We start from the raw sequence: 12,135 nt of genomic DNA, 5'->3' as shown, positions 1-12,135 counted from the left end.
TTAAAAATACAATTGCTAAGTACACTCGTTTTTTTTCTATGTAGTGCAATTAGCTTACTTTAACTTCGACGCCGAAATAAGGCACGCATGCGTTCTCTGGTCTGCCGACGATGACCTCTTCCAAAGGGTCCCAGCCGTTGTAGGACGACACGACAGGGCTGTCCTTGTTGGCCTGTTTCTGTAATTTCAATGATGACTGTTAATGTGCAGAGTTCTTTTGAATTATCTACTCGTTGGTGACGAATATACAATATACATTAAGACTTTTTTCGCATTTTACTACTGCACAATTGTTAGGTTACCTAAAAAACGCTGCACACCAATTTTTGATCAATTCCAGCATAGAAGCATTGCTCCATGTAAAAAAAAGTTTCGGAATTAAAACATCAAGCTTTGAATTGGTTTTTAAATTTCTAAATTTTAAACCTATTTTTCTGCATAGCGTCGTAACAGTCCATGCATCATGGTCTGCTTTGGAGTTAACGTATGTCACAATGCAGCAAGTGTTGTGCTAAAATGTTTAAAAGTTTAGCGCACAAATCGTTTAGGAACGGTTATATGTGTGAAAACTAGAAGGAAACGTACAAACTAACTTCGTTAAATTTTGATAGTATAGAATATATGTACATTTTAGCGACAATAAGCAGTATAAAGGAGGCTAGCAAACAGCAAGTTCATATTTCTTTCAAAGGTTAGTGGTTTGAACAGCACTTTCTCTTACGAAAACCTCATTAGAACCACGTATAACACGCCAAATATCAAGAGGCAGCATTAAATGAAGTTTCCAACATTTAATTTTTAGTTACATGCATTTTTCATGATTGAAATTTGGTTTAATTTTCATAGAGCTTCCTGGAGTACAGGACTTCCATATACAATCGAATAGTGTATTGATATTGAACTAAACCCCAAAGCTTTCGGCTCAAAATCATCAGTGGTAATCGTTAGCAATTGGTAGAGAGAATCGGAAATAAGATTGTATATCAACAATCGTATCGCACTTGTAATTGAGTAACATGCCGTTACTTCAACGTGAAAAGCAAGGCTGACTACTTTGATCCAGTGTTGGGATCAAGTTACTACCTTCGAGTCACGAGTCATCTCGAGTCATTGCACATTTTGACTCGAGTCAAGTCAAGTCAATCGATTTTCGAAGGTGACTCGAGTCAAGTCAAGTCACTCGTTTTTTGGAGGTGACTCGAGTCAAGTCGAGTCAAGTCAAGTCAAGTCACGATTCAAGTCAAATTGGATTTTCGAAGTATGAGTGATAATGCAAAGTCATTAAATTTTGCTAGCTGAGTGTAAGACAGATTAATTGGACATTTATGTTGCATCAAATTACAAATATAAAGTTAAATATACATGCAAAAAGGCGTTGTATCGCTCACGCACACTAGAGCTGCTAATAAAATACTTGAGTAACTGCTGCGTATAGATACATGTTACAGTCTGTTATTATCAACCAAAATAGAGGATCGAGTACGAAGCCACGAGAAGTCGTAACAAATTGATATGTTACAGTAGCCCACACTACCCATCTACACACCTGCGAGAATATAAACACATAAACGATGTTCGTTCGATTTAAATTATACCAGAGTGTTGGTAAAGGGGAGTACTGCGTACGGAGCACTGAGAAACACAGATACGTTGCTATTGGATTAATCTACTACTGCTACGACAACGGAAGTTGTGATCGTTTCGTTTGCGGTCAATTTGCAATCAGTAAATGACTGGTTGCCCTCACCAGTGACATCGGCGTATCGCGAACAATCCGAACATACATAAAAAAGGACGATTTAATCGACACCGTTTAGTTGATGACTTGAAATTGACTCGTAAATTTTGCTCCGAGTCACGAGTCAATTGACATTTTTGAAGCGCCGAGTCAAGTCAAGTCAAGTCATTTTTGCAAAGTGACTCGAGTCAAGTCAAGTCATACGAAAATGTTGACTCGAGTCTGACTCGAGTCAAGTCATGACTCGAGTCATCCCAACACTGCGTTTGATCACCTCTGGATATACAGAATCCAAGACCAAAATCGGTAAAAATCGTACCTGGACACTTGTAGTTAGCAATCCTCTTTTGAACAATTCAACTGCAGTCGGCGATCGGCACAACTTCACCTAATAACAACACATACGAAATAACATGCGATTATATCTTGCAAGAGTCGTTAGCTGACTCGGTAAACGTCAATAAGCAGGATCACGCACCGTTTTCTTGCAGATTGTTTGCAGCATTTTGAAGATTTTCCTTTCGAGAATAAGAACGATTAAAAACCTGTTCGAACAACGTGCATAACGGTTGACAATATCCCGGTTATACGGATTAGATTACTTGAAGAGCTTCTTGAAAGTACAGAACGCAATGTGCAATTGAACAGTGCATTGATATTGAAATGAACCCGAATATTTTCGACTGACACTCCGTCAGGGATAATCGTACGTAACTAGTTAAGAATTGGAAAGAACATTGCATATCAACAATCGTATCACAAAATATGACGTCGCCTGCAACGCAATGTTCTTTCTAATTCTATATTGGAGCTTCTTGGACGTACAAAACTTCAATATACAATCGAATAGTGTATTCATATTGAAATAAACCCGAATATTTTCGTATGACAGTCGTGGGGGGTAGGCCAAATCGTCATTAACTGGTGGAGAACTGTAAAGAGCAATATATATCGGCAATCGCACTCTAGGGGCTGGCAATTGCCCCGGACCAATGTCAGCCAGAATTGTTCGGGTTTTACTGTACAGTGTACATTTCAAATATATATTGAAGTTCTATACTGTTCTCCTGTACCATCATTAAGATAACTAGAAATTATAGATTAGAATCAAAAGTTGAGCAGATAGAAACATTGTACAAATTAGATTACCGGCATTTTGCTTTATATAGTCAAATAATACAACTAGAATTATCTAATTAGCCAAGTTTGTTTGGAGCATACTCAACTGCTTGACTTGCCATCGACAACATATGCTCGACTAGCTTATTGTTACAGCTCGCGCGGTACGCTATTATAGCTCGCGCGGTAAGCTATTTTTCCGCTTCAAGCCTGCACTCTCCTGTCTCGATCACAATAACTGCCGTGCTTTCGAATATCCCGCCACGATTATGGTTCGAAGCATAATGACATCGTTCACGTGCGGTATTGCGTAACTCCCTGTGGGGAAATGATGCCGAATAGTGAATACCGTCCAGTGACCTTCCTCGTATTCACTGACTTCATTCTGTGACGAAGATGAGTAATGCTTTGTCATAATTTTAAATCAACACACGTCAGTGTAACTAAAACGATGCATTGTATTCTGGGACCTAATCCCACGCTGCAGCTCATGAGCTGAATTGAAATGGTTGATAACAATTCGTGGAAATGCGAATCACGACCCAAGCCAATTCGCAACGTGCAATTGAGCAATTATAAATTCTTGTTGCTCTGTTTTATTCAACTTCAAAGCCAGCGTTTACTTGTTGTCACGCTGTTTTATTCTTCTTCTATGCGGGTTAAAATTGATCTACGGTGAACGATGATTACTGACATAATACTTTCGCCGCCCGAGTTGGAGAATGAACAGCGGCAGTTAACCCTTGCTCAACGAATCGAATTAGCGACAGCTTTTAACGATATGAATGTGGATTATTTCAATGATCCATACGGCGCACTGTACGTACAATTCGTCACTCGTCTGCAGACTTGGACAGCTGGAAATATTTCAGCGTTTCCAAATGAGATTAGAATTAGAGTTGCAGATACAAAGCATTTTCTGAATTAGAGTAAAATTAGAATTATAGCTAGTCAGTTATTTCAAGAATTCTCTAGTTGTCCAAGTCTGCTTGACTGCCCATAATCAGACTAACGCACCCCTACCTAACCCTAATACATCAATATATATATGCAGGCCCAGCTCCGCCTGCAAATTCACGAAGTGCAGTATGTCTCAATTCCCGCTCATATATTCAGTGAAATATTCATTTCCGAATATGCATCACTTCCACAAAACAATAATAATAGTTTTGACACTTCTAGATCCAATTTCACGCCGAATTCGCTGGTAACCCGATTCCAGGCGACGTTGACTATATTTGAAGTTTGAGTCAATCACAGAATCAATCGTAGAGCTTCTTGGGGGTACAGAACTTCGGATACAAAATCGAATAGTATATCCAGATTGAAATATACCCAAATATCTTCTACCAGTTGCTAACGATTAACCCTGACGAGTGTCAGCCGAAAATAATCGGATTCGTCTCAATATACTAGCCAATGGAGTCAATCGCGCAAGCCACCAACCACGCCAGATGAATGGATCGCAGATCACTCCTATCCACCAAAAACGCGGTTTCGTATTGTTGCCGGCGTGCCGCAACGGAATTGAAACGTGATACCGAAATTCTAAAGCCACATCGCCTGATTCGCCTCTGGCGAATGACACAATTACGGACGGAAAGGTGTGTTCAGAACGACGTGTTCTGATTGGATGAGTAATTTATTCAGTTACTTCATATCATATTCGGAGAGTTAGTCACGTAACCGAAATCAGTAGCTGTATTATATTATCATCCTCATCCGCTCACGACACGCAATGTGCAATTCGATGTAAGACGTATATGCAATGGCAAGTATAGGAGGCATTTGTTGTCATATAAAAAGCAGTGTCGTTGTTGTTTTTATCGCATGGTCTTCGGCATCTGTGTTCAATGTGTTCATAAACAAAAGACATGCTCGCTAGTTGCCAAATCAATTGAAGCCACGAGTTTCCAAATATATATCCGAGAGTTGTTGTCGAGTGGGTCTCTAACGAACACGAACACGCAAGTCATCAGCACTGCCTGCATTGGCGCAACTCACAGTTACACCATAGCAGTGGCGATGACTTCTTTACCTCGGTATCAAAAGGGCAAATGTACTCGTACATCGTACCGCACAATGCACTGCACACGCGCGTCCTCGTTGTCCAAGTTATGGTCGACGAAGATCATCGCTCTACCAAATATGCCGGATCTAACGTATGGAACGGTATCTCGCTGGTTATCCGTCACTCGTCGAGCATGTCCACATTCAAGTCGAAATACAAGCAATCTCTACTGAATTAATACTAGTACTACTACCTCTGCTTAACCGGACCTCGACCTGACATATCGATCTCGCCTACGGTCACACGCCGCCTCATTTTACCCTTTTATCTTAACTTCTTTTACTTTTCAATCAGATTGCATGCCTCCCATTTACATCGCCTATAGGCACTGGCTGGTGTCTGAACTTAAAGACTACTCCAAGCAGTGTTGGGATGACTCGAGTCAACTTTTTCGCATGACTTGACTTGACTTGACTCGAGTCACTTTGCAAAAATGACTTGACTTGACTTGACTCGGCGCTTCAGAAATGTGGATTGACTCGTGACTAGGAGCAAAATTTACGAGTCAATTTCAAGTCATCTAGTAAACGGTGTCGATTAAATCGCTGCATCTTTTCGATGTTCGGATTGTTGGCGATACGCCGGTGTGACTTGTGAGACCAATCAGTCATTCACTGATTGTACTTTTCACTGATCTTTCATTGTTACATCACAAAAAATTGTCCGAAAACGAAATTATCACAGCTTACGTTTATGTACTAGCTGTGGAATAATCTAATAGCAACGTATCTCTGTTTGTTAGACGGCTCAGTGCTTACATCGCGAAGTGCCCACCTTAGCCAGTACTCTTGTATGATTTGAATCGAACGAATATAGTTTATGCGTTTGAAATCGCGCGGATGTGTGGATGGGTAGTGTATTGTACCATATCAATTTGTTTCAACTTCTCGGCGCTTCGTATTCGATCCTCTATTTTGGCTCACGTATTTTATTTGCAGCTCTAAGCGTGCCTGAGCGATACAAAGCTTTTTTTGCACGTATATTCAACTTGATACTCGTTATTTGATTCAATATATATCACCAATCAATCTGTCATTCACACAGCTAGCAAAATGTAATGAATCATCACTCATCCTGCGAAAATTCAATCTGACTTGAATTGTGACTTGACTCGTGACTTGACTTGACTTGACTTGACTCGACTCGAGTCACCTCCAAAAAACGAGTGACTTGACTCGACTCGAGTCACCTTCGAAAATCGATTGACTTGACTTGACTCGAGTCAAAATGTGCAATGACTCGAGATGACTCGTGACTCGAAGGTAGTGACTTGATCCCAACACTGACTCCAAGTCGTTTCGACACCTTCCTATCTTTTCATTGTGCCGCAGTTTTGTGGTGTTTTGACATAATGAAATTTTAATAATATAATGAACTGAACTTCTTATCGGGGTTCCATGGAAAGACTACGGGTTCCATGAGCCAGTCAGGGATCACGGGAGCTCGCAAGACTACAGGACACACATTCATCCATACCTAGGATTTGTGATGAAACATCCGTCGGGGCCTACGATATCGTATAGGCCCCGCGTCCGTCTTGGTCATCATTGGCTTCAGGTCATTAGACACTGAATTTGAGTAGTCGAATTGTGACTCTTGTGGTGGTAGGTCGTGTGCAGTGGCGTACGCGGGCGAGTTTTCAGTTTGAAACGTATACCGACAGCAATATTATCCTAGACCGCAATGACTTAGATATGGTCAATATATGCAAAATTATCTTTCATGCGATGTAAACTATAGATTACTAACCTACAGCAGGACATTAGTATGGAGATTAACGTGTCATTAGCCAAGAAACCAATAGGACGGTTATACAGGCACATTCTTCCGGGAAACTTACAAGTGACCGGTACTCCGGTAGTGCTATCTGTTAACGATATAATACATACAGGACACACGTAATAATCACGTAAATAAACATGTAGTAATCAGCACGCCAAATTGAGAGGTGAGGTCGCGAAACATTTTCAAATCTAAGTTTGTGGTCGCGACTAGAAAAAGTTCTCCGTGCTACAAGTATAGGTAGATCAGGTACAACAAGGAATATCGATCCGGTGTAACCAGCGTGTACTCAAAGGTGGTGTGGACACTCGAAAACTCACGTGACCGTCACGCCCTGATACCTTTGATAACTTTGTTATTGTCGATCCGTCTGCAACAGTAATTAAAGGCAAAGTCGCTATTGCTCTTCGTTGATTTTAACTATGTTCCATATCGAGTTGGGTGACAGGCTTTAGTATGGTATATTTTGATGCTGTCATCTAGCCCTGTACCAAGTGTCAACGCTGTGACTCAATGATTAGAGTGATAATTTTGCTATCAAAGTCGAGTATTTGGTAGATGAGCGCGCACCGATATATTGCCGACTTTGATAACGGAATTACTATGCTAATCATTGAGTGACGATACTGCAACTTACTGCGAAGTTAGATAACACAACCAAGATATACCATGCCAAATTTCGTCATCCATCTCGGTATGGAACACTTTCAAAACTCACATATACTAATATCAAATTTTGCGAAAATTCCATTAAGAGGTAGGCTCATTGCGACATCAGCGCACACGCGGACCCGTGATTCTCGACTTTGATAGCGTGCTTACACTGCTTACTGCTGCAATTATTGTGTCACAGCCTTAAAACTTCGTACAGTGTTAGATGTCATCATGAAGATATGAAGTACGAAATTTTGCTATCCATCGCCGTATAGGACACAATCAAAATCTACACATACCAGTACTGTTTTTCGTGAAAAATCAGTTATGCGGTAGGCTGAAGGTCAGATGGTTGCATCTTACACTGAACCAATTTTTGAGGGTGTGACTCGGTGATCAGGATAGTAATTTCGTTATCATAGTCGCGTTTATCAAGTACATCGCTGACCTGCCATATAGCCTACTGCATGACAGATTCTTCACAAAAGCCGAAATTGCTATAATGCTATATGTAGGTTTTGAATGTGTTTTATTCCGCGGTGGATAACAAAATATCGTATTATATATTCTGATGGAGACATCTAGCACTGTATCGAGTTTTAAGGCTGTGACTTAATTATTACGGTAGCAATTTAGTTATCAAAGTCGCGTATGTCAGGGTGCGCGCTGATTTGGCATTCAGCCTGCCGCATAGCAGATTTTATTGCAAAAGCCAGTATTGTATGTGTACAATTTAAATGTATTTTATACGGCTACGGATAATAAAATTTCGTATTGTATATCTTGATGAAGGAATCTAACACTGTACGAAGTTTCAAGGTTGTGACTCTATAAAGTAGTATAAGTACGTTATCAAATTCGAGTATCCAGTGTCTCCGTGCGCTGATTTGGCTTTGAGCCTACCGCATAAGGAATTTTCGCAAAATTTGATATTGGTATATGTGAATTTTGAAAGTGTTCCATACCGAGATGGATGACGAAATTTGGCATGGTATATCTGGGTTGTGTTATCTAACTTCGCAGTAAGTTTCAGGATTGTTACTCAATGATTAGCATGGTAATTCCGTTACCAAAGTCGACAATATATCGGTGCGCGCTCATCTACCAAATACTTGACTTTGACAGCAAAATTACTACGCTAATCATTGAGTCGCAGCCTTGAAACTTGGTACAGGTCTAGTTGACAGCATCAAAATATACCATACTAAATCCTGTCTCCCAACTCGATATGGAACACAGTCAAAATCAATAAAGACCAATAGCGACTTCGCCTTTAATTAGTGCTGCAGACGGATCGACAATAACAAAGTCATCAAAGGTATCAGGGCGTGACGGTCACGTGAATTTTCGAGTGTCCACACCACCTTTGAGTACACGCTGGTGTAACATGACCATATAGATGTCAAAACACCATTATTAGGCTACTAAAACCACAATAACAACGTGAAAGCAGTCATACGCGAGGATTCTATGATATCCGAGGGATTACGGTTGATTGAATGTTTTGTTCTACTTCTGTACAATTCGCTGAGACGAGATGATACATCATCCAATTGCACAACGGCATATGTTATTAGTCAATGAAACGTAAGAACATAACGGGGAAATGGATAACGAAACGAAACAACAAAACAAAGAAATGGATTAATTTGACAAAAATCCAATAACAATCAGGTGCATGAATAGGTTGAATTTTCGAAATTTTGAAATCTTTGCCGGAGATCTTCCGCGGCTTGTAAGAGATTGCACGGCTTGTGTTTTCTGTCGTCAGGTCAGGTATGTATACATAACGTGGTCTGTATTTAATTTCATATGCGCTGCTGTATTCACGTATTCCCAAGCACTCATGATACGCGGATCACTATGCCATTCAGACTCTGGAAGACTCGACCTCATGGTGTTCCACAGATATAGCATCAATATGAACCACGATTCTGTCCCAATCAAATACACAATCAAAACATGACATACGGCTCTGTCATTGAATAGGTTTACAGGCGCTTTCAGAGTCACAAATGTAGATGAATGATCAGATCGTTTCGTCTTCTAGGTATGCTCGTTGTTCAGTCTTATTCTTGTTGTTTGATTTTAACTTTCAACACTTCATCTTTGCTGCCAGTCGTTCCTAATCTGGGACCTCCCTAATCAGGGTAGGAGGTTATATGTCTCATATAGTTCTTAATTGTCTCAAATGAGCATTTTTGCATCAATTTTCGAAATAATTCCAGGGTTCCTTTCCTATATCTCATAGCTTACGCGCTACAACTACAAAGTCACTTTGTGGTGTTGCCACATGTATTTGGTATGGGACAGTTGAAGCAAACAGCCTTATTGCAGATGATAAAGAAATTTGATGGCATAGCATTTTACCATGATCGGGGGTCCCAGATTAGGAACGATTGGTGCCAAAGAAGAAGAATTGTTAGTTAAAACTCGGGCAATAAGAAAGAGACTGAACTGCTAGAGGTGCACCGCAGCAGCAAGTGGCCAAGTAAACACTTCACCCCACTTTATGCTTATTGCTTTGTCTATTGTCCATATATCATATTTGAGAATTCTCTCGCCTACAGCCATAACCTTCAATGCTATCAAACTATCTGTTAGGATTGCTAGCATTCTGATTTCTCTCTAAAATATTTTGTGACATATCGATAAAGGGGGCGCGAAATACTTCACTATCATAAAGGGGGCGTGTCTAATAAAGTTTAAGAACCCCTGCTATATGATTAAATAACAATATTGCCTTTTGGCTAATAATCTCAATTTAATATAGTGCGGCCCGCGAATGAATTTAGATGTTGAATGCGGCCCGCGAGCCCAAAAGTTTGCCCACCCCTGCTTTAGCCGATGTTGTTATAACAACCTGATCCCGAAAATAGCACATATACCGTTAAAATTAGTCGAGTGGTCTAATAGTGAAGTCCCAACACGAAACCGGAACCACTTACCCATTGTTTTTACTACAGTCCTTAAAATAGGAGGCGCCAGACCCAGGCAATTTTTTGAGAGAGAGAGAGATGATATTCTTTTTCGCCTGCACCATCGAGATGCTTTGACGACGGAGTTGGGATACGGCCGTAAGGTCATGTGGTCTGCGTCCCCGTTTTTTCTTCTCCATGCTATCCGTGATTGCTGAGCGCCTAGCAGCGGATACCAATTTTCGAGTCTTTGGTATGATCCGGCCGGGGATCTAACCCACGACCTAGAGAGAGAGAGAGAGAGTCTTTATTTTCATCAAACCAAAATACATGACATATGGCAGTGGTGGTGGTACAGAAAATATGCATGCACAGTATTCGGTATTAGCTAGGAATGATCGATAAGACCGTGAAGGTCAGCATTGAGACATTGAGACAGCATTGTTGCGTCCCAATGCCAATCTCCATAACAATGAAAAATTCGAGGCTGATTGTGGGAGTTCCAGGGCCACGATCGGAATAAAATTTGTATTTTCGTCATCAGTGCAGAGTCAGCTTTCGATTGATACCCGTTTTACCAAATTTAATGCTGGGCAAGCTGGTCAAAAATGACCGTCAAATTGCCTGTAGCCAAATGGAAATTGTGACGTGATACAATTTCATCGAGGCGTGAGATTTGCTTGTGTCGACACCATATAGGACACTATGATTACACTATCTCACTCGCTGCAATTTTTGAAAGGGGGCGCTGGAGAAAAAAAGGTCAAGAATCACTGTGCTAGGGTTACCATATGTCATCTGTTAAGAGGATCTGTCCTCTTTTTTTCTTTCAATATATTGAAAGTGTCCTCGAAGAACGCCTAAATGTTCCTTTTTTGGGAATTTGTCCTCTGGATTACGGTGCAGCAAACGCCAGAGTTGGCAAGACAATATCAACGAAAAATACGACGCAACGGATATTTCAGGAGCAGAGATGGGAAGGATGACCTTTTTTTAGTCAAAACCTCTGAAATGGGGTAAAGGCGGGTAAATCGGGAGTTTTTAGTCAACACTGTCGAAAAATTCTCAAAATCACTAGTTTTTTCCGATACTATAGAGCAGTGGTTCTTGAACCTTTTTTTCTCCAGCGCCCCCTTTCAAAAATTGCCCCCTATTTTAAGGGCTGCAGTAAAAACAATGGGTAAGTGGTTGAAGTCCGGTTTCGGGTTGGGACTTCACTATTAGACCACTCGACTAATAACGGTGGAATTGTATGTGCTATTTTCGGGATCAGGTTGTTCCAGAGGTGGTCAAAGTAGTCAAGAAAGCTACTCAAGTAGAAGTAGTGACGAATAAATCTACTCAACTGCGAGTAGAAGTACTTCTTCCATAAGCAACCTAAAACTACTTGAAGTAGAATTGACTGACTTTAAATCTACTCAAGTAAGTAATAAGTAGGCCTAGTTGTGAAAACGACCGTAATTCGTTCGCAGGGATTGTCAAAAGGTGCAAATTGAGCTATGCGAAAGGTGCCGAGTAGGGTGGAGTGAAAATGACTTTTTTTTCAAATCGAATAAAGGGCTTCCTCAATCCTGACAAATGACCTAATACTTCAATAAAAAGTGACTTCTGGGTGTTGCCCCCATTTTCCAGCCGGCAACCCCCCAATTTCTGCGCGTGGGGGGGTAAAATGGCCCATCTCGGCAACCGCTGGTCGTAGAGTCATGATATATAGCTCAAAATCTGTGGAAGCATCATGTTTCTATCTGTCTTCAGAAGAAAGTTTTCTCTATTGTGAACACAAAATGAGTTATAGCCAAAAAACAATATATACGCACATTTTTGTTGAAATTCAGCATTTATTCTGATGAATT

The 12,135-nt window shown here is 40.6% G+C and overlaps 2 protein-coding genes across 5 annotated transcripts in view; one reads left to right on the top strand and one right to left on the bottom strand.

The window, feature by feature from the left end:
- The window catches only part of LOC145454817 (glycine amidinotransferase, mitochondrial-like), a 73,854-nt gene extending 71,366 nt beyond the window's left edge, over positions 1-2,488 (bottom strand). For 2 of the 4 annotated variants that reach the window (XR_013920236.1, XR_013920235.1), the window contains exons 1-3: positions 2,217-2,488; positions 2,058-2,126; positions 59-178 (exon numbers count right to left, since the gene is read on the bottom strand). Coding sequence is in view for 1 of the 4 variants with exons in the window: in XM_080332809.1 (XP_080188935.1) it covers positions 59-178; positions 2,058-2,126; positions 2,217-2,243 (216 nt within the window). In the remaining 3 variants the exon portion in view is untranslated. The remainder of the gene's footprint in view (positions 1-58; positions 179-2,057; positions 2,127-2,216) is intronic. The other 2 variants (XR_013920234.1, XM_080332809.1) reach the window with 1 other exon arrangement.
- Positions 1-12,135, top strand: part of LOC145454808 (solute carrier family 15 member 2-like) — a 383,011-nt gene that overhangs the window by 179,878 nt on the left and 190,998 nt on the right. The gene's annotated exons all lie outside the window — the stretch shown is intronic.

This window comes from Botryllus schlosseri, chromosome 13, assembly GCF_051294905.1.
Source record: "Botryllus schlosseri isolate E-star chromosome 13, Bs_hap1, whole genome shotgun sequence".
In the NCBI taxonomy this organism is placed as follows: domain Eukaryota; kingdom Metazoa; phylum Chordata; class Ascidiacea; order Stolidobranchia; family Styelidae; genus Botryllus; species Botryllus schlosseri.
The sequence above is the reverse complement of the archived record's forward strand: the minus strand, read 5'-3'. Positions and strand labels throughout refer to the sequence as shown.